General features: G+C 36.4%; 1 protein-coding gene across 1 annotated transcript in view; it reads right to left on the reverse strand.

Annotated features, from left to right (window-relative positions):
• Positions 1 to 26,498, reverse strand: part of UHRF2 (ubiquitin like with PHD and ring finger domains 2) — a 71,658-nt gene that overhangs the window by 11,195 nt on the left and 33,965 nt on the right. Inside the window, exons 4-10 of the mRNA XM_052644947.1 lie at positions 25,480 to 25,698; positions 15,270 to 15,379; positions 13,262 to 13,448; positions 7,727 to 7,850; positions 7,222 to 7,329; positions 4,352 to 4,456; positions 2,074 to 2,180 (exon numbers count right to left, since the gene is read on the reverse strand). Of these exons, the coding sequence (XP_052500907.1) occupies positions 2,074 to 2,180; positions 4,352 to 4,456; positions 7,222 to 7,329; positions 7,727 to 7,850; positions 13,262 to 13,448; positions 15,270 to 15,379; positions 25,480 to 25,698 (960 nt within the window). The remainder of the gene's footprint in view (positions 1 to 2,073; positions 2,181 to 4,351; positions 4,457 to 7,221; positions 7,330 to 7,726; positions 7,851 to 13,261; positions 13,449 to 15,269; positions 15,380 to 25,479; positions 25,699 to 26,498) is intronic.

Genomic DNA, 26,498 nt, shown 5'->3' on the forward strand with positions numbered 1-26,498 from the left:
CATTAAAGCTCATCAAGTTATCTTTTTTTGGTTAAAATCTCAAATGGGAAATGCATTAAAACCCTGTCAGGTAGAAAAAACTGTAGCCATCAATGCCAGCGTTGGTATTATTTATGGAATATCTACTGAGATACACATACTTTATCCCCTAAAAGAACTGAGGCAGAGATATGTACTATCTTCCTGTTAATGAGTAGAATGCTTTGGTACCACAGGTACCTTCCGTCATAATGACTGTCACCACTAATTGGCATTATTAACTCACTTCCAGTTTCATGTAAGAGTGCAGTCTGCTCAAGTCTGTGTAAAGAGTCCAAGAGGATGAAACTAGGCAAAACAAAAGGCTTTTCCATTACTCTGTCCACAGCTCAATCAGTTGCCTCTAATTGTCCTGATAAAGGATGGTCAGGTAACCTGCTGCCCTTTTCAGTTTCATAAAGTGTAAGAGCTGAGAAGAAATAGGAACAAACTTCTTAAAAGCAAGGAGCAGGTATCAAACTACCTCTCAGTAGAGAAGCAAAAAGGAATTAGAACACATACACTCCAGGAAAGAATATACTATGAGTCAAAGCTAAGGGTCTTTTACTTCAGTTTTCATGTTTATAGTAAGACACATAGGTATCTTTGCTGAAGAGGTCTTTACAATCACAAGACGTACGCACAGCTCAGTGTATAAATTAACTGAAGGAATGTTAGCATCTCTGTGATAAGTTAATCCTGAATTTTTCTGAGTTACTATTTCATTTTCACTACCTTCCTTATTAATATAGACATTTTTACTGTCAATTATTTTCTGAGATTGTAACATACGATAAACAGGGTATACTTATTAGATTCTTCCAAGCTTGAAAAGAAACTCATGTACAAGTGCAGGTAGTTACAAAGGAAGTTTCATTCAAGTCAAATAATCTTATTTTAAAAAAATATATAATTTTCAGATTTGACATGAAAAAGCCCTTTTGCAAATTCAAGATACATTGACAATACACATCAAAATATTTCTGATTCTTTTTAAGATCATTCCTCCTAAAGAATTGCTTCCTCATTAGAAAAAGGCTGCATAGGGACTAGACTTCTGCCTCAACAATGTTTTCACCAGCAAATCTGACCTGTCTCCTCTGCTGGTTCAATATAATAATCCTACTGTCAGAAATAATATAGAAGGAAGACATAAAAACAGATTCTATATAACTTGGTATACAACAAAAGTCTCGAAACCACAAAGTATATTCTTTACACTGTAATCAGAAATTAAGGGCACACTACTTAAAACTGAGTGATTTAGACTCAGGAAAGCAAAACTCACTTTTATTCCACAAAATATTAATAATAAAATACAAAAAATTTCAACTTTATCATTGTAAAATTATCACTATGACAAGTTACAATGTGGTCATTGCTATCTGATGGTTTGGGTCACAATCTATTTCTGGTGCTAGCATGCATTTACAAAATAAAACATTTGAAGTTAAAACTTTGTATTCCCATGGAAGCTGGAATATCATAAATACTTCTATATGATAAAGTTAGAACAAGGTGGCTCTTTCATAATGACTTTTTTTAAGACACTTAAAAGACATAAATTCTAAAAGCACCTTGTGTAGTTCTGATTAAGTTATCTGATGTTTCATGCACATAAATGTGGCTCCCAAACAGAACCCTATTTCACATTAGTCTCTTCTAATAAGAAGTCTGTCACTTTAAAAGATAAATTTGTGTTTAGTAGAACAAAATTTGACCTACGTGGTAGTAGGCAAGCCATCTTGTCCTTAATTTCACTTAAATTATATAGGTTTCTTTTCTTCAAAGTTTTCAACATGTTTCCAAATGCAAAGCACACGTATTAAGACTGGGAATTACGTCATTTAAAAAAGAATAATACTAAAAATTAGTTAGAAAGTTTATAAGTATTTATATACTAATCAGGTAATAAGATTTTTATTTTAGCTATATTAACTTACACTTTAGGATTCTTCTCTACAGTGTAAGTTATAAATTATGTCCTATAGTCCAACTGTTAATATAAAGCTCAAATTCTAAACAGTTTTCATAAACTCCAACAATAAAGAGTACCTGTTCATGTTTGTTAATGTTTGATCAGCCGACGGTGCACCAATTCTTTTATTACCAGCAAGATTTTTACCACCACTCCCAGTGTAAGTGAATTCATCACCTCGGTCCTGCAGAAGAGCATTTTTGGCATTAAACATCTAAATCCAGGTATGATTTCACCAATTCTTATTTCATAGCCAGAACTTTGGTTAGGATGCTATAAGCTGACATGTTCTCTCAAGGTATCTACCAAAATAAGGGAAAATTCAAATATAGTCTTGTGTGTAATATACCTTCAAGCTGTATCACTTTATCTAAAGATTTCATTTTAATATTATAGCTTTCAACACCTCCAAGCATAGCTATTCTTGTGATATACAAATAATTTATAGAATGTTACAAAATAAGGTCTTATAGGTTGGGAATATTAATTTAATTCAATGTTATTAAAATAAATAAATCAGTACTATGTTTGTAGGTTCTTTGCAGGGCATCATTTTAATAAATATTCCAAAACTGATTTCTCAACTGCAATCTATACCATATCCAAGTTTGCTGGTAACTTTCAAATTTATAATCCTCATAGCATTGTAAAGTTCCTCACATTTCAAAATCTATGGGTTTACCCAAGTTATATTTGGGTAAGACAACTGCATATAATTAAGAAGAAAGTTAGAAAAGAATTTAACTACAAATTTATATCGTTATTGTTAAAGTTTCTATTCAGTACTTAAACTAAGAAAACCATCAGTATGTAAATGACTTCTACTAACGCTATCTTAATAGTGGTTCTTCAATGCAAGATTATTTTAATTAATTCAGACTGAATATAATGATTTTTTTTTTTACTTCATTCTTGCTTGTAATAAAGGTTTTTCATCTAATTTTTCCTTTGGACTAAGAATCAGAAGTAAAATTTCATGATTTTAAGTGTTTTTAAATGTCTTAAAACTTTTGTGACCCTCTGCAGATCCAAACTGAGGTTTGGGTTAAACACTGTTGATTCAACACTGAGGTTTATATTTTAAGGAATAAGGCATTAAGGAATTCATCTTCAGTGTACACATCATTTGAAGAAAGTCTAATAAAAAGTACATATTAAAAAGTCCAGAATACTTCTTAAATTGATTAGATACGGTCTTCCAGATGGTATCTGGATTGACTTCACAATGGCAGTTTGGCAGTTTTTTTTTCCCTCCCCATTTTTTTGAGGGGCAAGCAGTTTCTTAAAGAACTAATGATGCAACTGAGAAGGCAATGGCACCCCACTCCAGTACTCTCGCCTGGAAAATCCCATGGACGGAGGAGCCTGGTAGGCTGCAGTCCATGAGGTTGCTAAGAGTCGGACATAACTCAGTGACTTCACTTTCATGCGTTGGAGAAGAAAATGTCAACCCACTCCAGTGTTCTTGCCTGGAGAATCCCAGGGACGGGGGAGCCTGGTGGGCTGCCATCTATGGGGTCGCACAGAGTCGGACACGACTGAAGCGACTTAGCAGCAGCAGTAGCAGCAATCATGCAACTACCATACAACCCAGCAATTACACTTCTGGGCATTTATCCCAAAGAAACAAACACTCATATTTATACACACAAAACCCCCTGTACACAAATGTTTACTGCAGCATTATTTGCTGTAATGAGTGAATGGTTACACTGTGATACACCTATATCAATGGAACACTACTGAGCAATAGAAAGGAATGAACTATTGACACATGCCACAATGAGGATTATGCTGACTGAATAAAGCCAATCCCAAAGCTTATACACTATAAAATTCCATTTATAAAAAATTTTTAAGTGACAAAAATTATAGAAATGGATAACAAATTAGTGGTTGTCTAGAGTTAATGGGTATTGGGGAAGCAGAAATAGTATGGTGGCTAAAAAAGGGCAATGTGAGGGATCCTTGACGTAAGGAAAATGTTCAGTGTCCTGAATGTATAGCAGTGTCAGTATCCTGGTTGTGATATTGGGCTACAGTTTTGCAAGATGTTACCGTTGGCTGAAATTGAGTAAAGGGCACAGACATTTCTGTATTATTTCTAATAACTGTCAATCTACAATTATCCCCAAAATGAGCTCTATCTAAAGAAAATGTGACTATTTTCATTGCAGTAATCAGCACATGCAATGATTAAAGACGCTGACTGATTTACTATGTTACTTGTATAGAACTGACCACTTCAACACAAAAGTGATGCTAAGAGAGATGGGATTTATCCTGGACAAAGCTTCTGTATTTTACTGAATAATCAAGACAGGTTCTAAAGAACAAGGCTGCATCATGACTTACTACTTCATCCGCAAATCCACCAGCCAGGACAAGAGAGTAAGCGCCATCATTACTCCGACCATGAATTCCACCAACATGGGGTCGATGGACACCTGCTTCACTCACCTATAATAACATCAAGTGAGACTCAAAATACCTTCAAACAGTTCATTAAGTTACATTTACAAAATGGTTTCACATATGTTACTGTATCCTAAAAGCTTCCAACTAAGAACTGAATGTCACCCAGAATTCCATGTTTTGCTCAGACTTGACTTCTCTCCAACTATATATTCTTCCGGTACTGAAGTAATGACTTGTGAAACTGCTCAGGCCTAGAATTTTGAGTTTCAAAATAACTATTAAATCATCATCATCCTGTGCTATTGGTAATTCCAGCTCAATTCATGTGAAAAATAATTTACTATCAGTGTTCCAGAACTCCTCATTTCTCATCTTTCATTATGGTACTGTTCCCTACTCAAGTCAACGTGAAATTTTTAGTTGCTCAGTCATGTCTGACCCTGCAACCCATGGACTGTAGCCCACCAGACTCCTCAGTCCATGGAATTCTCCAGGCAAGAATACTGGAGTGGGTTGCCATTCCCTTCTCCACGGGATCTTCCGGACCCAGGGACTGAACCCAGGTTTCCTGCAATGCAGGCAGAAACCCAGTCAAGTCAGACAGGCAACAGTTATTTCAGCTTCATTTTTTTGTATTCTTCAAACACATCTGGTTGTAAATATTGCTGATTTGATTTCCTAATCTTCTCAAATCCATCATTTTCCACATTCACTGATATAATTCTAATTTGAGTTATGAATACTTAAAACATACCCTTTTTCACTGCCTCCAGCTTTGTTCCTTCAAATTCCTTCTACCCATTAAGAACAGAATAACCCTTTAGAGAACAAATCTGCTTTTAATTTTCAACTGCTTAACATGTATTAAACAGTCATAATAGTATATCAAGCCCAAGTTAAGTATTATATGTTACCTTCTCTCAATTGGGCTTCTACTTCCTTTCTCATCCTTATATCCAGTTTCTTCTTTATGGAGTTTATACATCTAAGCCCAACTACTCAGTAATACTCAAACATAGCATTCATTTTTAGTTTAGTACAATGGGCTTACTACATTTCCCCATATACCTTTAATTCTGGCTCACTTAAACTAAGTGTCACTTCTTCATGTACTTCAAACTCCCCAAGAGAAGTATTCTATTCATTTGTTTATTACACAACTGTTTCTCAGAGTAAGGCAAACTGAAATCCAAGCCTGTAAAGTGGGCTGGGTAAAGAGATATATTAGAAGTCAATGAGAAGATGATAACAACAGAACCTGGATTTAGGCCTTGGAAACACCAAGTACTTTAGAAGCAAGGACCATCTGATTCTCAGCTTCATGAACAACCCCAAAAATAAATCTGTGCTGAATCTTCCCTATTTCCTAAACTGCAAATCTATCCTTCTAGTTGCTCAAGTCAATGGCTTCAAAGTCATCTTAGACTGTATTAATGAGGTTTTTATAATTTGGGAATGAATGACAGGTACACAAAAAGAAAAAAAAAAACAAAGAACAAGACAATTAAGTGGGAGTTGGTGATGGACAGGGAAGCCTGGCATGCTGCAGTCCATGTGGTTGCAAAGAGTCGGACTCAACTGAGCGACTAAAATGAAGTGTATTTTATAACTTTTATTTCATATATAAATATTATCAATAATGCATAGTATAAAAAATAAATATTATTGTACAGGCATACCTCAGAGATATTCCAGGTTTGGTTCCAGACCACTGCAGTAAAGTGAATATCACAACAGAGCAAGCCACACGAATTTTCTGGGTTCCCAGTACATATAAAAGCCACTATTTATACTATATTGTAGTCTTAAGTGCTTGATAGCGTTATGTCCAAAAAATGTACATATCTTAATTTTAAAATGCTATCAGAAAAATGGCACCAACAGACCTGCTGGACAAAGGGTTGCCAAAAACTTTCCATTTGTAAAAAAACAGTACTTGTTAAACTAAATGCCTGTCTTCCACAGAAAGAGGTTAACAAAACCAAAATACAGACAAAAGCCATATGTTATTTAGATATAAGGAGGTAAATTCAGAACTTTAAAGTGACTGTCTTTTAGAAACAGAAAATGAGTGAAAAGAGTAGGTTTTTAAAATATAAATCATATACTAACAGTCAACATTTCAAGCTAAGTATATGTATTACACTATTTTAATCATAAAATTTCATCAATATTCTAAGCACCAGCGCTATTCAGCTCTTGAAAGTTTAGAATCCCGTCTAACTGGAAACTAAGAGATTTTTTTTTTCCCACATTAAATTTTTCACAATGAAAAAATTATCTTTCTAAAGAAGAAATCAGAAAACTACAAGAGTCTTCTTCAAGAGAAAAAGGGAAGTAATCAAATCCTTGGATTGTCTGACATTTCCCTCTGACCAGTATCTTAATATTCACTGAGAAGAATTATTGCCAAAGAAAATACTGTCTAAGTGAGCTTCCTTGCAGATCAATAACATTAAATGAGAACTTATTGCATGACAGACGATCTATTTCAAATATTGCATTTTTTGGCAAGGAAAATTCTTCAGAATATTGAATAACAACTTTAACAAGTATAACAATAACAGAAAAATAAAACAAAGTGATACAAAGGCTTAGATGATGCCCAAGTCCACGATGTTATGTTCCTCTGTCTGCTAAGCTATAAAGAAGTGCCTAATCATCCTACAGGAAACTGTTCATTTTAAAAAGTGAATGCCATATGATACTACCTACGTTAGTTCACTTAGAATCAACTAACACTAACACTGCTACAATGTGAGGTATACCCAATTTTACTCTTTTGACTAAGCCAATCTGAAACATACCTGAACTCTAAATCTCCAAGTTGATCCAACAGGAACTCCAGGAATAGGTCCATAATGATTGGAAGGAACAATAGTACATTCTCTAGTGCGGCCAACACAGGCCATTCCCTACAAGGTACCAAACAAGTTGTTTGAGAAATCAGTTATTTTAAATCTTAAAGAAAGCACTTAATCCCCATAAAACGCAAATAAAATAAAACCCTACAATTTATATGATTAATATTTAACAATTTTTTTTTCCTTTTTTGGGGGCCACATTGCTCAGCATGCAGGATCTTAGTTCCCCAACCAGGAATCGAATTCACACCCTTTGCAGTGGAAGAGCAGAGGCTTAACCACTGGGCCATCAGGCACATCCCAACAATGTATATGATTAGTCAATATTGTTATTTGTTAACATTTCAGATTATCACTTATACCATTACTACTACTGGAATCGAAACATTATAACTTGCATTACAGTTATAAACATTATAGCTAGAAACAAAAAGAATTCCTTCTTTACCCTGCCCCAATCTCTTCGGCTTTCAGTACTAGCTGATGGCATCTTGGCTTTCTTTTTACTCATCTTGAGCCTTTCACCAGCCTTTACAACTTCACTAGAATCAGTTTTACAGGAAGGACAATACCTTCAAAAAAAAAAAAAAGAATTTTTATAATATCATATTAATGTCAATAACAAATAATGGCCTTTCTAGTTCAGAATAACTTTTAAGATGTGTAATACTTAGTGCATATTAGAGTTTCAGTTGGCATTTCAGTACTAAACTTTCCAAAATATTTACACGATTAAGCTTGCCATTCTTTTAGAGAACTTAATATTTTACTATCAAATTCAGTACACAAGCCAACAAGGCTGTCCAATCCAAATGGCACCATAACTCTGATCTTATCACTAATTCTCAGAGTAGACATCATTCATTTGAACTCTTTACCATTAAAACAAAAATGGTAAGAATAGATTCTAGACTGAACAATGAACCATGGCAACTGATGTATCTCCCCATCTGAACTGGTTATTAGAATTTTCAAAGTAAAAAATCTATAGCCAATTATAACAAGTATACTGGATTAAAGGATGTTTGTCTCTAGCTCAACTTTAATTCTCTACAGTTGTTTATCCTTTATCCTATTTGTGGCTGTCACTCTACTGTAACTTGGGTTGTTGTTGTTTAGTCACTAAGTCGTGTCCAACTTTGAAACCCCATGACTGTAGCCTGACAGGTTCCTCTGCCCATGGGATTTCCCAGGCAAGAATACCAGGGTGGGTTGCAATTTCCTTCTCCAGGGGATCTTCTTGACCCAGGAATCAAACCTGTGTCCCCTGCACTGGCAGGCAGATTCTTTACCACTGAGCCACCAGGGAAGCCCACTGTAATGTATACATCATTATAAGCTGCCTTGTTATCAGTTTTGAAAAGCAAAGCATAAGTATATATACATAGAATGAAATGGGGCTATTTTTGAGTCACAAAGAAATAGAAACTTTGGGTATATCCAAAGATCAACTTGCCATTCCACCCATTAATCTTAGATTTCTTGTTCTATATTTTCACAAAGATGATGATATCTATACCCACTATTTAATTTTGGATACCTAATTATGAGATGTTACGTTTAACTATAGACAAGATATGTAGACAATTCAGATCTTGAGAAAATTAACTGGGCAGTGAGACACAGAAATAAATCCAAGGCAAAATTATGTATGATAAGGCAATGAATATTATCAAGTAAAATCCCTACTAATCTGGAAATCAGGAACACTTCCAAAAATTAATTTGTGTTAAGAAAGACTGTTTTACCTGATATGCCAACCTTCTAACTATAATTTTATCAAAGATTTTATGGTGAAAGCAGGTATCATCTCTAATGAGAAAATGAGTTCAGAGACTAAATATCCAGACAATGTGATTTGGAGAAGTAGAAAAGATATAAGGTTAAGGACCTCAATATGAATGTAGAAATACTTTACAGAGTAATCTAAGAGTCCTCTAATTATAGTCATCCCTGGGATCCATCTCTTTATCAGGTTTGAGTCCAGGTACTATTTTGGCACTGGATAGGGATAAATGTTTGTGATTAAAATATTTGCAAATAGTTAAGGAAAACTAGCACACACAAGGAATCAATTTCAGAAAATGTTAAGTGCTATAAAGGAAATATAAAGGAAATACCTGGAGTAAAGGAAAATTTGGCCTTGGAGTACAGAATGAAGCAGAGCAAAGGCTAATAGAGTTTTGCCAAGAGAATGCACTGGTCATAGCAAACACCCTCATCCAACAACACAAGAGAACACTACACATGGACATCACCAGATGGTCAACACCGAAATCAGACTGGTTATATTCTTTGCAGCCAGTGATGGAGAAGCTCTATACAGTCAGCAAAAACAAGACTGGGAACTGACTGTGGCACAGACCATGAACTCCTTATTGCCAAATTCAGACTTAAATTGAAGAAAGAAAACCACTAGACATTCCAGGTATGACCTAAATCAACTCCCTTATTATTATACACTGGAAGTGACAAATAGATTCAAGGGACTAGATCTGATAGAATGGCTGAAGAACTAGGGATGGAGCTTTGTGACATTGTATAGGAGACATGGAGCAAGACAATCCCCAATAAAAATAAATGCAAAAAGGCAAAATGGTTGTCTGAGGAGGCCTTACAAATAGCTTTAAAAGAAGAGAAGCAAAAAGGAAAGGAGTAAAGGAAAGATATACCCATTTGAATGCAGAATTCCAAAGAATAGTAAGGAAAGATAAGAAAGCCTTCCTCAGTGATCAATGCAAAGAAATAGAGGAAAACAACAGAATGGTAAAGTCTAGAGATCTCTTCAAAAAAACTAGAGATCACCAAGGGAACATTTCATGCAAAGATGGGCACAATAAAGGACAGAAATGGTATGGACCTAACAGAAGCAGAAGATATTAAGAAGAGGTGGCAAGAATACACAGAAGAACTGTACAAAAAAGATCTTCACGACCCAGATAATCACAATGGTGTGATCACTCACCTAGAGCCAGATATCCTGGAATGCAAAGTCAAGTGGGCTTTAGGAAGCATCACTACGAACAAAGCTAGTGGAGGTGATGGAATTCCAGTGGAGCTATTTCAAATCCGAAAAGATCATGCTGTGAAAGTGCTGCTCTCAATATGCCAGCAAATTTGGAAACCTCAGCAGTGGCCACAGGACTGGAGGTGGTCAGTTTTCATGCCAATCCCAAAGAAAGGTAATGCCAAAGAATCCTCAAACTACTGCACAATCGTGCTCATCTCAGATGATAGTAAAGTATTGCTCAAAATTGTCCAAGCCAGGCTTCAATAGCACGTGAACTGTCAACTTCCAGATGTTCAAGCTGGATTTAGAAAAGGTAGAGGAACCAGAGATCAAATTGCCAACATCCGCTGGATCATCGAAAAAGCAAGAGAGTTCCAGAAAAACATCTACTTCTGCTTTATTGACTATGCCAAAGCCTTTGACTGTGTGGACCACAACAAACGATGGAAAATTCTGAAAGAGATGGGAATACCAGACCACCTGCCCTGCCTCTTGAGAAATCTGTATGCAGGTCAGGAAGCAACAGTTATAACTGGACATGGAATAACAGACTGGTTCCAAATCAGGAAAGGAGTACATCAAGGTTGTATATTGTCACCCTGCTTATTTAACTTATATGCAGAGTACATCATGAGAAACGCTGGGCTGGATGAAGCACAAGCTGGAATCAAGATTGCCGGGAGAAATATCAATAACCTCAGATATGCAGATGACACCACCCTTATGGCAGAAAGCGAAGAAGAACTAAAGAGCCTCTTGATGAAAGTAAAAGAGGAGAGTGAAATAGTTGGCTTAAAATTCAACACTCAGAAAACTAAGATCATGGCATCTTGTCCCATCAGTTCATTGGAAATAGATGGGGAAACAGTGGAAATAATGACAGACTTTATTTCTTGGGCTCCAAAATCACTGCAGATGGTGACTGCAGCCATGAAATTAAAAGACGCTTGCTCCTTGGAAGGAAAGTTATGACCAACCTGGACAGCTTATTAAAAAGCAAAGACATTATTACTTTGCCAGCAAAGGTCCGTCTAGTCAAAGCTTTGCTTTTTCCAGTAGTCATGTATGGATGTGATGCATGCTAAATTGCTTCAGTCGTGTCCAACGCTGTGCAACCCCATGATCAGCAGCCCACCAGGCTCTTCTGTCCATGGAATTCTCTAGGCAAGAATACTGGAGTGGGTTGCCATTTCTTTCTCCATATGGATGTGAGAGTTGGACTATAAAGCAAGCTGAGCACCAAAGAATTGATGCTTTTGAACTATGATACTGGAAAAGACTCTTGACAGTCCCTTGGACTGTAAGGAGATCCAACCAGTCCATTCTAAAGGAAATCAGTCCTGAATATTCACTGATGCTGAAGCTGAAACTCCAATACTTTGGCCACCTCATGCGAAGAACTGACTCAGTGGAAAAGACCCTCATTGCTGGGAAAGATTGAGGGCAGGAGGAGAAGGGGATGACAGAAAATGAGATGGTTGGATGGCATCACCAAGTCAATGAACATGAATTAGAGTAAACTCCGGGAGTTGGTGATGGACAGGGAGGCCTGGTGTGCTACAGTCCATGGGGTTGCAAAGAATTGGACACGACTGAGTAACTGAACTGAACTGACTGATAAAGGAAATACATCAGGGTTAGTGCTATTCCAGATGAGATTAGAAGAGCCAAACCTATCAAGAGTCCAAGCAAAGAGACATTAAGTGTAAAGGTCCTGAGGCATAATAAGGAATGGTACGTTCTGAAGAAAATTAAAAGTAGGCAGAGGTCGGTTCACAGACGGCAAGGGTTTAGATCTTATCCTAAATTCAACAGGAAGACATTAGGGGTTTTAAACAGGTGAGTATTCTGATTCAGGATTTAGATCATTCTGCTGCTATGGCAGGAAGGATAACTGGTGAAAGCAAGACGACTAGCTGTGCATTTACTATAGAGTTCCTAGTGACTCCGCTGGTAAAGAATCCACTTGTCAACGCAGGAGATGCCAGAGACTCAGGTTCAATTCCTGGGTTGTAAAGATCCCAGAGAAGGAAACGGCAACCCACTCCAGTACTCTTGCCTGGAAAATTCCATGGACAAAGGAGCCTGGCAGGCTACAGTCCCTGAGGTTGTAGAGTCAGACACAACTGAGCATACATGCATAGAGTTCAGGGTACAGATGGGGGCTGAGCTGGGTAATGAGAGTAGAACTGTCAGATTTGCTAATGTTATTGGATATAGAGTATGTGACGAAGGAGAAGCGAGAACTGAAATCAAATTCAGCTTTTTCCTCAATAGGTGGATGAGACAAAGATTTATTTTTATTATTATTATGATTGAGTGAGGAGTAGGATTTCAGTGGACATGTTTGTGGAAATCAAGATCTCCACTTGGAGCCACTTATTTTGTAATACTAGTCAGGCAAGCAGTTGGAATACAGGAACATAAAGTTCAGGTAAGGCTGGGTCTGAAAATATAAATTCTGAACCAATTGCTTGGTATTTAAAGTCTCATCATTGCATGAAGCCATCTAGGGAGCACTTGGAAAAATACAAGAGGAAAGTGGTAAGAGATACAGTGGGAAAAATCAACTAAAAAACACTGTGCAAGGCTCTCTACAGTAACGTAAAGCGTCTGAAGCAAAGGAGTAATGACCAAATTTGCATTTTTGAAAGAACACAGACTCATATTGGAGAAAGGACTGGAGGGATTAAAAAACGGAGAGATCAGTTCAGAAGCTGTTGTAGTAACTGAATAAAGGTACCAATGCCAAATAACCATTAGTTATACAATTTTAAGCACTTCAGTATACATTATGCAGGCCACTCGTCTTCTAAGATGGACCGCATCTCTGCTAAGAGAAGACGTGTATCTCTCTCAATAAGCCCACCTCTTACATATTTGTATCTTTAGAAATCTACTTTTGGGGTTTCAAATACATATTGCACATTCAATTCTTACTTAGTAACAACAAAAGTTCCCTGATAATCATACCAGTATTCCTCTTCAGGGACCTTATCCAAAGGAGGATTCAGGCAGTAAATATGATAGGCCATGTTACATTCATCACATAGAACTTGCATGTTGGGTTCTTGTTTTCCACCACATACATGACAGGAGCAAGAACGGCATTTCTTATTTGGGTCTCCACCACAAGAATCACATTCAGGGTCATTTTTCCCTATTAAGAACAAAATTATAGCAAGCCCAGTCTTAAAATCATTTTTATGTCTATGAATCTTATAAAGAAAAACCCATGAGAAATAGCACACAGCCTTTTTTTTTTTTTAACAAAAAGAACCATATGGAATAATTCAGTGCAAGACTTTAAAATTCCCCAAATGTGCATCAAGATGTATAGGGGTAATGCAGTTAACTCATGGGGCATCATAAGATATATTAAATTTTCCAGTGAAATAACTCAACAAAGTTGTTCCAAAATGGAAGTGTTAGGTATCATCTGTTCTGCAGATCCAAACCTTTGCCCAGGTGGACTAAACTAGGAGGGGTATACCTGTTAGAAGTCAGCAAATCCATTTTGGTTTTGCTATGCCCCCAACATACTCTTTATTAGTAAATACAGTACTAACAGTTGACTTTTTTTAATCTTACTTATCAATTGGTTCAGAATTCTGGCAACTAACAGGTTCCACTTACTGCCCACCCCTCCCCTGCCAGTCTCTCCCATCTAAATCCAAAATACTTTTTTGCCAAAATGTTCATTTGAAATTATAAAATAAACATATATACACAAAAGTCTTATAGTAATGCTCACTAACATCAAGTTAAATTTATAAGAACTATAATATAGAGATAGCCAAATATATTAAAAAAATGAAACTGCAGAATGAAGTTTTTATACAGAACTGTATAAACACACAAAGATGAATTATATAGATATAGAAAGATGTCTAGAATGACATGCTGCCAAAGGTATGTTTAGATTTCTGGTTTAGAGAGTTATCAATGGCAGTCTGGCTGTGGCTCTGAAATGGTTTCCTTACACAGAAGTTCAAAGTTGTAGCTATAACATGATAAGCATTAGGCAAAGAACATATATATGCAGATATACTGACAGAGAAAACACAAGAAAAACCTAGTCAATTTTTCTTTTGTGTTTTACTGAAAGCAAGTCACATTAAACAAGTTTACTCAACAAGTTACCTTTATCCCTAGAATATAACCATACAATCATACACAGAATGCCTTAAAGTTCTTAATTCAAGTCTAGATGTATTAGCATTGCAGTCTCAAAAATGAGTATGGCTTAAACCAGTAACACGGAAGTCTAGTTATTAATCTGTTAAAGGACTTGTCTTGCTCTAATTCTGCACAACTGTGGTTAAGAAGAGGATAGGCAGGACTCTTTAATCTTGAATTTCTTTTGTCAGAATATATGAGACACTGGCATCGACATATGGCAAAAGCTCAATGAATTCTTCTCCACACACACACAAATCAGAATTAACAGAGTATGAGACACTGTAACCTATTTGGAAAGACAGCAATTGAACTATGAAGGAAAAGACTTAGAATTTAGTCCTACCTTTGTTACTAACTAGCTGCATGAAATTACGTTACATACGAGATGAGGCTGCATTCTAACGATTACATAAACCATTCATTACCTCCCAGAAATTCAGGGCTCAACCAGGATTATTCTTCTCAGGCTCTACTAGTATAAAAATAAGGCTCATTTATTAAATATTAATCTTAAATGGCCACATTACCAAAGTGGGTTTTTTATCTGGACAGACTATAATAAAGGAAACATCAAGAAAATGGAAATAAAATGCCAAGATGAGAAAATACTCTTCGAAAACAAATTTTATCATTTGAGAAAAATCCATTAAACCAAATTGATCTTATATCAAAATGGTTGTCTTGAAAATAAATTTGTATGGTTTTTAGTTTTGTACTTCCTCAATAGTCATTCCCTGGCCAGTCAAAATGGCATTCCTGAACAATACATGCAGTCTCAGCCCATAAGAAAGATCCATACTTAAAAACTTTCCATCTGCCAATGAAAGAGGATGGGCTCCAGGTTTCTCGATCTTGAAGATTTCATTTATGAATCTTATCTGACAGTCATTTAATTTTCCTTCAGAACCCCTGTTTAAAAAAGAAGAAAGGAAAAACAAAAAAAAAGAAGAAAGGTTAGCAAAATCTAAACCGTATGCAAATTTGCAAAATATAAACCATATGCAAATAGTAATTAAAAGTCAGTTTCAAAACTCACTGAACACTACTAAAAATGGGGTAGTAGCTATTCTAATCACTGAATTATTGTTTCCAGCAGTAGGACAAGTCCAGTGATTAATATTTGAAGTTAAAATGTAACTTTGATATTAGGGGAAAAGAAATCAAGACTTAGATCATCTGGTGAGAAGACACCTATCTTGTAAATTTAAAGATACGGTAAAATGATACTCCCAATTAAAACAAAAGATTTAAACATATTTCCAATAAACATGCACGTTTCTGAGTAAACAGATGACCTCATTACAAAGAAAAGTCTTTCAAATACTAAGCCATATTTTTCACAGACATATTTATAGCTATTTGCATATACTTCTTCAAAGTTTCTTGCTGTAACTATAGATTTATATAATTCTCCTTTTAATCTATCAACTTTTCCTTTATATTTTTGAAGATATACAGACTAAGAATATTTAAATGTTCTTATGAAATGTCTTTCTATCTCTACTAACGCATTTTGTATCACAAGGGTACCTTTGGTTTTTTGGGTTACTATTTGCTTGGTGACTTTTTCAAATATTTCACCTTTCTTTTAAAACTTCTAACATAGAATGCAAACAAATGCAGAAAATTTATAGACAGATGTGTAGTTTAGCCAATTAAAAGGCACATATCCTTGTAATCAACCAAGACAAGAGACAGGACTATCAACCCCCTCAGCACTTCACATCCTCCCTCCGAGTCAAAACCTCTTCACTCCCTCCCATGAGTCACCTTTACCTTAATTTTCTTCAATCTTCTCACCTGTCTTCCTCCCTAAGTATATGATATAGTTCTGTGTTTCAAAAACTAAATTCCCAATCTTTTCCCTTATAACTTGTTGACAAACCCCCACCATTTGTCCTACAGTTTCCCCTGGTTTTGATTTTGATATCTGAATTCCCTAAGTTCCTTTCAGTTTTTTCTGTCATTTGTGTTTCCAGTAAATCAGTAGTTGGTCTGGTGAAAAGGTCAAAAACCGTTGCTTTGAGGCATGTTTTTAAAAATGTGTACTGGAACACAGCTATGCCTATTCATTTATGTATTCTCTATGGCTGGTTTCACGCTACAGCAGCAGAGTTGAGTTGTGACAGAGACCATCTGGCGGCCAAAGGTTAAACTATTCACTATCTGGCTCTTTACAGAATAGAACTGCTGACCTTCTCAATGTTTACTCAAATAGGTTCATTTTTTGAGTAAAATCATCTACAGGTCTATTTTCATCAGTAAGCACCTAATTATTTAGTTGTCTTTTCCTATGATGATAGCAGCCACAGATGCTCAACGACTAGATTAATTCACTGCTGCTGCTGCTAAGTCGCTTCAGTCGTGTCTGACTCTGTGCGACCCCATAGACGGCGGCCCACCAGGCTCCCCCGGCCCTGGGATTCTCCAGGCAAGAACACTGGAGTGGGTTGCCATTTCCTTCTCCAATGCATGAAAGTGAAAAGTGAAAGTGAAGTTGCTCAGTCGTTTCCGACTCTTTGCAATCCCATGGTCTGCAGCCTACCAGGCTCCTCTGTCCATGGGATTTTCCAGGCGAGAGTACTGGAGTGGGGTGCCATCGCCTTCTCCAGATTAATTCACTGGGGATTGGATGTTGACATTCTAGTTCTTTCACTCCCTTTTCACTTATTTGCTGAAATAATTCCATAAAGAGAAACATGACCACATCAATTATTTGGTAACTCAGTGGTATAGCTCATATAACAAATACAAATGGAATACTTTCTTTAGCAGTAAAAAAAAAAAAAAAATAGCTCTCAAACATTCTATGCAGTTGACCAATCAGTTTCTATATTACTATGAGTTTACATATTTGAGGTGTTTCCACTTTAGTTATTATTTGCCTTATTGATGGTCAAATTGTCTCATCTTCAGCCAATGGAATCTTCCAGTTGATTCTCAAATCTTTCTGACAGGAGTTTAGCAGTCTTTGTGGGCTTTCTTGTTTTCTGCGAGACAAGATGTCCCTAGTTCTTCTTGTACATTTCTGCCTCTAGCCTGTCCTATTATCTCCAATGAAGCCTGGTTTTTTAGGTGTGTGTGTGTGTGTGTGTGTGTGTGTGTGTGTGTGTGCGCTTAAGTCTCTCAGTCATGTCTGACTCTCTGTGACCTCATGGACTGGGCCCTGCCAGGCTCCTCTGTCCATGGGGATTCTTCAGTTAAGAATACTGGAGTGGGTTGCCATGTCCTCCTCCATGGATCTTCCCAACCCAGGGATTGAACCCAGTTCTCCTACACTGCAGGCAGATTCTTTACTGTCTGAGCCACAGGGAAGCCCAAGAATACTGGAGTGGATAAGCCTATCCCTTCACAGGGGAACTTCCCAAGCCAGGAATTGAACCAGGGTCTCCTGAATTGCAGGTGGATTTTTTTACCAGCTGAGCTATCTGGGAAGCCTTCTTTTAGGTGGAAATGGTTATTTCAAGACCACAATTTAGGGACTAAAAAGCTTATTGCAACTGGACTGATTGCTATTTTCAGGTCTTTTTAGTGGACAAACCTACAAAATTGAGACCTACACATTAATACATATACAAAGTACCTCATGAGATCATGCAAACACTTTCTGTTCAAATTCAGGACTGAAGGGAAAGTTGGCTTTTGACAAAGCAATTATTTATCTGTTTCTCTTTTCTTTCACGATCAGAAAATCCTAGTTCTCGAAGACAGCAGGGATGCCTAAATGAGAATGCTACAAGTACTTCTTTGCTTTATTCCACGTTACACGTAAGACATTTTCACCAGGTGTCATTAGGATTATAGAAAATACTTAAAAATTTCTTTGTATATTTCTTCCATGTATTACAATTACGGCTATAGTGTCATACCATAAAGCTGTTACATACTACCCATAAAGCCATTACATATTATATTTTCTCCTTTATGTACCTCCTTTAGTCCTATTTCTAGATACAGAAAATTTAACTTCAAGTTAGATGGCACTCCAAGGTAACTAGCAGAAGTAAAATCAAGTATCTGAAAGAACCCAACTTTAGTCAGTCCAATAGCAATTTTAAGATATACCCTAATTTCACAGATGTTAAAATACAGAAAAGTTCATTTCAGATTCTATGAAATGCTGTTTTTTCTGAATATCTATTTAAACTAGTTCTTAGAACAAGGTCTGACACACAGCAGCAAAAACAAAAATCAAAGCATTAACATTCTAGTGGTATGACTGGCAAAATAATAGGCCCCAAAGATATCTGTTATCAGCCCGGGAACCTATGAATATATTACCTTACATGGCAAAAGGGACTTTGCAGACATTATGAAGTTAATAACCTTTAAATAACATTATCTAGATAGACCAAAGGTAATCATGGGGGGATCTTGAAAGTAGAAGAGCAAAGAAAGAGCCTGAAGAAGATGTGACTAAAAACGAATAGTCAAAGATACAACTTTGTTGGCTTTAAAAATGGAGGAAGTAGGCCATAGGCCAAGGAACTGGGAGATCCCTACAATCTTAAAAAGGCAAGGAAATATATTTTTTTTTACAGTGTCCAAAACAGAACACAACTCTGCTGATACTTTTAGCCCAGTGAATTCTGTAAGTCTTCTGCCTTACAGAACTGTAAAATAGTAAGTTGTATTATTTAAGCCACTGCTGCTGCTGCTAAGTCGCTTCAGTCATATCTGACTGTGTGTGACCCCATAGATGGCAGCCCACCAGGCTCCGCCATCCCTGGGATTCTCCAGGCAAGAACACTGGAGTGGGTTGCCATTTCCTTCTCCAATGCATGAAAGTGAATTCACTCAGTCATGCCCGACTCTTCACGACCCCATGGACTGCAGCCTACCAGGTTCCTCCGTCCACAGGATTTTCCAGGCAAGAGTACTGGAGTGGGTTACCATTGCCTTCCCCGATTTAAGCCACTGAAGTCTGTGGTAATTTGTTACAGCAATAATAGGAAACTAATACAAGTAGGGCAAGAGAGAATAATAAATGTCAGGTGATAATCAGTATCATAAACAAATTAAGTTAGACTAAAGGAGAATTTAAGTAACCCATGCCAGGTGTGTATGATTTTACACAGCATGATCAAGAAAGTTGTCTATCAAAGTGATGTTTGAATAAAGAAATAAAACGAAAGACAAAGCCAGTCAATGAATACCGGTATGGAGCAGACCAGTGAGAGGAAACGGTCAAGGGCACACGCTCTGAAACAGGAGTACGTCTGTATGATTAAGCAACACAAGGAGGCCAATACGATTGGAAGACAGTGAACTCTGATTTAACTTGATATGGACATCAAGTTTATAAATCTGTAAAAATGGCACATTCAATAATAAAATCATCACTAGAGATGTAATGATAAACAAGTATAGATAAAATTTAGTAAATGAAACCCTATAAAAAAGATGCAAAATATGCTATGTATATTCATAGCTTGAGTGAGGTTAAATTTTTTTGCTATAGGATTCAAATTCTACTTAGGAAACTCTAATCTAGTATAATTTCATGTAGTATTAAGTATACAAGAGTAAGTGAACAAAAGTTTAAAAAATGGATTTAAACTCCACACTTCTATTTTCTTCAAAGCTCAAATAGAAACGACAAGTGAAAAATAGAATGTGTTAACTAGAATTAGATAGTTTAAGCATATTCGCCTTTTGGTACTCGCATTAAAAATTAGAAACAATAATGAACTTTAACTCCAAGTTCCCTTATCAAATCTCCAAGGCAGATTAAAAATCATGTCCTCTATTTGCTTCTTCCTTTGCACCTTATAGTTCAATATAATCATTACAGGGGAAAAAAAAAAAAAAAACTTTGTACAAAGAAAACTCAGCCCCAAAGACCTTAACTAGAAGTTCTAATAAACATTCAAGAAAAGGACACAAATTCTACCATAAAATAGAAAAATATTACAGCACACTATTTTTATAAAATTAACATAATTTGTAAAGGATAGCTAGATAGGAAAGATAATATACAGATTTCACTCACTAACTCAAATGGAAAAGTCCTACACAAAATACTGTCAAGCCAAATCCAGGAAAGCATACCTAAAAAATACCTGTCAAACACTGTAAGTATTGGTAAAATGTTCAACAAAGTTTTTTCTTGGCGATCAGGGTGGAAAGAAAAATAAAAGATACCTACTTCACCACCTCCTTCTAACCACCAAGCGGCAACTGGTGAATGAAGACAAAGTTAGAGATCAAAGGAAAAAGAACACATAAATGTAATTCATGGAGAAGGGAATGACAAACCACTCCAATATTCTTGCCTGGGAAATTCTATGGACAGAGGAGCCTGGCAGGCTATAGTCCGTGGGATCGCAAAGAGTCGGACACGACTGAGTGACTAACACAAACCTAATTCACAGATTATGATTACAATCATAAAAACCCCAAAACAACCTACATGTAAATTAAAATTAATAACTCTAGTAAAGCTAATCGATCCAAAATCAAAGGTTATTTACATACCAGTAAGAAAGAAAAATGAAATTTATTTATTTATGACAAGTGCTACCGGAGGCTAAGTAAGAATAAAAGACACATAAGATCAGGCCTCTAGAGAGAATTCTACCAGGCTGAGTCATATAATTGTCAACATTCAAATATTTTGAATCTATAAAAACATTTCATATGGTCCAATCTAATAAAAAGGGCTTCCCAGGTGGCACCAGGGGTAAAGAATCCACCTACCAATGCAGAAGACACAGGGACATGGGTTCAATCCCTGGGTTGGGAAAATCCCCTTGAGAAGGAAATGGCAACCTATTTGATTATTCTTGCCCAGAAAATCTCATGGACAGAGGAGCCTGGGGGTGGCTACAGTCTATGGGATCACAGAGTCAGACATTACTGAGCGCACATGCCTAACCTAATAAAAACATGACAAAATCATATTAAAGGCCTAAATAAATGCAAAGAAATCACACCCATAGATTAGATTTAATCCTGTACCTCTCAAATTCCTAATGGTTTTTATGTAGGTGTTACCAAGGTGACTAGAATGCTCTGTCATATTATGAAAGTATGAAACTTATGTAAGGATATACAAAATAAACCAATGATACAAAATAGATACATCCATACATCAGATGGATGAATGGCCTTTTAAATGAATGATGCCAGGAATAATGATTATTCACACGTATTAAGGCAAGTCTCATGTTTACCTCACATTGTACCAAAAAACCTACTTCAAGTGGGTTAAACAGCTAAAGAAAGCTGGTATTAAGCTTTCATAAGGTAATAATGGAGAATATAATCTATGAGTAGGACGAAGTTTCTCCCCTCTGCTCCACTCCATGTTTTACTGACATATAACCAACGTACAATTGTCTAAGTCTAAGGTATACCAGACCACCTGACCTGCCTCCTGAGAAATCTGTTTGCAGGTCAAGAAGCAACAGTTAGAACTGGACATGGAATGACAGACTGGTTCCAAATAGGAAAAGGAGTATGTCAAGGCTGTATATTGTCACACTGCTTATTTAACTTATATGCAGAGTACATCATGAGAAATGCTGGGCTGGATGAAACACAAGCTGGAGTCAAAATTATTGGGAGAAATATCAATAACCTCAGATATGCAGATGACACCACCCTTATGGCAGAAAGTGAAGAGGAACTAAAAAGCCTCTTGATGAAAGTCAAAGAGGAGAGTGAAAAAGTTGGCTTAAAGCTCAACATTCAGAAAACGAAGATCATGGCATCTGGTCCCATCACTTCATGGCAAAGAGATGGGGAAACAGTGGAAACAATGACAGACTTTATTTTGGGGGGCTCCAAAATCACTGCAGATGGTGACTGCAGCCATGAAATTAAAAGATACTTGCTTCTTGTAAGGAAAGTTATGACCAACCTAGACAGCTTATTAAAAAGCAGACATATTACTTTGCCAACAAAGGTCTGTCTAGTCAAAGCTAGACATGAAGTTTTTCCAGTAGTCATGTATAGATGTGAGAGTTGGACTATGAAGAAAGCTGAGCACCAAAGAACTGATGCTTTTCAAGTGTGGTGTTGGAGAAGACTTGAGAGTCCCTTGGACAGCAAGGAGATCCAACCAGTCCATCCTAAAGGAAATCAGTCCTGAATATTCATTGGAAGGACTGATGTTGAAGCTGAAACTCCAACACTTTGGCCACCTCATGCGAAGAACTGATTCATCTGAAAAGACCCTGATGCTGAGAAAGATTGAAGGTGGGAGAAGGAGATGACAGAGGATGAGATGGTTGGATGGCTCATCACAGACTCAATGGACATGAGTTTGAGCAGGCTCCAGGAGTTGGTGATGGACAGGGAGGCCTGGTGTGCTGCAGTCCATGGGATCATAAAGAGTCAGCCACGACTGAGCTACTGAACTGAACTGAAGGTGTACAACATAATGACTTAATATACAGAAAAGTGATTACCACAAAAAGATTAGTTAACATCCAACACCCCACAGTTACAAATTTTTTCCTTGTGATGAAAATTTTTAAGATCTACTCTCTAAGCAGCTTTCAAACATACAGTACATTATTAAGTATAGTCACCATGCTATACATTATATCCCTAGAACTTATATATCATATAACTGGAAGTTTGTACCTTTTAACCACTCTCACCCATCTCCCACCCTGACTAACCCTCAGAAGGTTTCTTAAATCAAGATACAGAAACTATAAGCATTAGGGGTAATTTTTGATAAATTCGACAACCTAAAATTAAGACTACTATTCAAACATAGGAAAAAAAGATAAGCCACAGAATTGAAGTAGGTATTTTCTCCACATATAACTGAAATGGTCAAGTCCATAACTAGAACTCCTAAAAATTCAATGAGAGACTACCTAATTAACTACAACATACACCAATGCTTGAAACAGGATCCTTAATGCTTGAAACAGGATTCTTACAAGAGATATCCAAATAGCCAATAAACATACGGTTCTCAAACTCATTAATAGTCAGAGAAACGTAAATTAACACCACAATAGTGTATTATTAGAAACTCACCTGAGTACCAAAAACTCAAGTCCGACAAAATTAAGTGTTGTTAAGAATGCAGAGCAATTTGAACTCACTATGGTCGAAGTGGAATCTGGTACAACCACTTAAATATTTGGTTCTATCTACTAAAGTTAGAGATGCACAAGTTCTACAATCAAGTGATTCTACTTCTAGAAAAGACTCACCCAACAGAAACTAACACACATAAGCACCAGGACAGAAGTATAATGTCATGGAAGCACTGTCTGTAACAGCACCAAACTCTTTTCAGTGAAGGGAAAAGATTTCTAACAATGAAAAAAAATTCCCATCTACAAGCCAAAGTGATTCCTTTTTTGGCTCCTGTATCCTTAACAAGCCTAGTGAAAACCTATATGACAGCAAACATAAGCCTTTATATAGGACAGTGTGTTTTATTTTGGGACAGCACTCAAATACCACCATTTTCTCATGAGTCAGTATTTGCCTATCTATAATTTCCACTCAATCTTATCTCTAGTCCCTAAAGCCAGAGTGCTCCACTAACTGTACCTCAGAATTACTCAGGAAAACGTTTTAAATAGCAAGCATTCAATGTTACGAGTACTGCTGTGTATACATCCTTTTTTTTCACTTCCTACACCTACGTACATTATAAGAATCTCTATATAACTAATTTATGTAGATGCTTTCTCCTTTCCTTCATGATTTGTATCCATGTCAGTATTTCAAGCTACTTAGGAATCTGTTAATTGAGTTATTACATCCTTAGCCTGACAACAGAATCACACTTGTGTTTGCACAAAGTTCTAAAAAAAAAAGTTCACAATCTTTTTATCTTTGGAGTCAGCAGACTTTTCCCATGAAGGGTCAGAGAGTAACTAGTTTAAAATTCTGTAAGTTTTATTTTTGCAGCCACTCAACAATGCTGTTGAGTACACAGACAAAAAAGCCAGTTTTAGCTAAAACATAAATGGGCACTGCTGTGTTCCAATAAAAATTTCTTTTCATTAAACAGTAGCCAGTGGGCCACAGTTTACCCACCTCTCATTATATTACTCATTACAGGCAGATGCTTAACCTTAGGTCTGTCACCTCAACGGTAAACTAGATATACATGTATCCCTTATATGTATGCACAGTGCATAATCAGTTAACCAGGACTTAACAAGTGTTAGTTTGGCTGCTTCTCTTAAGTAAAAGAAAACCGTCAGGGTCATTCTAGCGTCCGCAATGCTCAACACAACAAATGTACTTTTAAGAATTCATTCTAAAGAAAAATGCACAGAAGTGCATACACAAGGTTTTTACTTAAGCATCATGATAAAGAATTGGAAATACTTTAGCAGACTTTTTTTAAAAAGTAAATTAGTGACTATTTCTCAAATACATTTTATTCAGAAGAACTGAACACAAAACTGTGTTGACAACATTTTTCCAAGTGTAAAAAGGTAGCTTTGAAACAATGCATAGTACTTGAATCACTTGAAGGAAACATCTAAAAGTATTTCTTAAAGAATTAACAATGGAAGCATCTGAGTGATATGAAATCTTGGGTGATATTTTATGTTTTGAATCCTTTTCAAAGGTGGTTTTAAGTTTCTAAGTTAAATAAAATTACTATAAAGGAAAATTTTTGTTAGTCTTTCAAGTCCAGCAGACAGCTGGCTAGGTAGACATTCATTTCTATTCTATCAATAGATCTTCACAGCAAACATAGCTATTGAAACATGTCTGTATATTATTGGTTTAGCCTAGTAGAATCTTGTACAGTAGACAAAAATTTCTCTAATAACATGTTCAATTGTTTCCAAGGTGCTTTCAAATAATACCTTCAGCCTTAAAGTAGCAATGGAGATTTAAGGGTCATTCTTAATAAAAAATTCAAGAAATCTATTAAAAAGTTTTCCTCTAGTATGGAAATTTCCATCTTTCATGGATTTCATCTTTTTTTAAATTAAAGAACATGCGCTTAACACTTAAAAATTACATTTCTTAATTCGGTAATTAAACGGCATCAGTGAAGAGAATCTTACCCCAAGAAAACAGTCACACGAAGTTCTTTTTTGGTCCTTGAGATTGTCTTCAATGTAGTGATTTCTGCATCAAACCAAAATCCTCTATTACTAGGACTTTCTACATTGTAATTAACCATTACCACATCACCAACATTTAGTTCATTCCATCTCAAAGTGGTTCTAGCTCGTGGTCGAAGATCCTTGACATTTATTTCTACAGTACCACTTTCCGGATATCTGAGGAGAAAGAATCACAGAACACTGCTTATGATTATGATTATCAGCATGGAAGACTAAATTATATGTATAAAAGCCTAATAATTTTATTCTTAATGGCACTTAAGTAAATGATATTTATTTCTGATTTTAAATGCCAGAATAAACAGGTCTTGTTAAAATCTTAATATGTCATTCTTAACTAGCTTGGGGAGGGAGGTGATGGGGAATGGATGAGTAGAGATAGGTAAAAAAAAACAAGTTATTCTTTTCTACATTTTCTTAACCCACATTTAAAAATTACTTTAGTAAGACCAGATGCTCATCTCTTCCTGAACTTGGAACTAGTTTATCCAGCTCTGCCATTTGCTTTATGCATAAGAACATGCATGAGTGCTAAGTTGCTTCAGTCATGTCTGACTCTGTGCGACTCTCTAGGCTGTAGCCCATTAGGCTCCTCTGTCCATGGGATTCTCCACGCAAGAATCTTGGAGAGACATGCCCTCCTCCAGGGATATGCCTGACCCAGGGATCGAACCCACGTCTCCAAAGTCTCCTGCACTGGCAGGCAGGTTCTTTACCTCTAGCACTACCTGGGAAGCCCATGCGAAAGAATTCCAGTAGAATCTTGATCTTACTTTAATTTCTAAAGGTTTAACAAACCTAAACCTGACTTGAACTTAAAAGGTTCCTCAATTTGGGGCCTAACATCTGGTATCCACAGGCAAAAAGAGCAATGTAACAGTCCACAGTGGTTTCTGTAACATTAATAAGATCTGTTGTCTTTATGTATTGCTTGCTAGTAGAGGGATAAGGAAACA

Source organism: Budorcas taxicolor, chromosome 8, assembly GCF_023091745.1.
Source record: "Budorcas taxicolor isolate Tak-1 chromosome 8, Takin1.1, whole genome shotgun sequence".
NCBI classification, from domain to species: Eukaryota; Metazoa; Chordata; class Mammalia; order Artiodactyla; family Bovidae; genus Budorcas; species Budorcas taxicolor.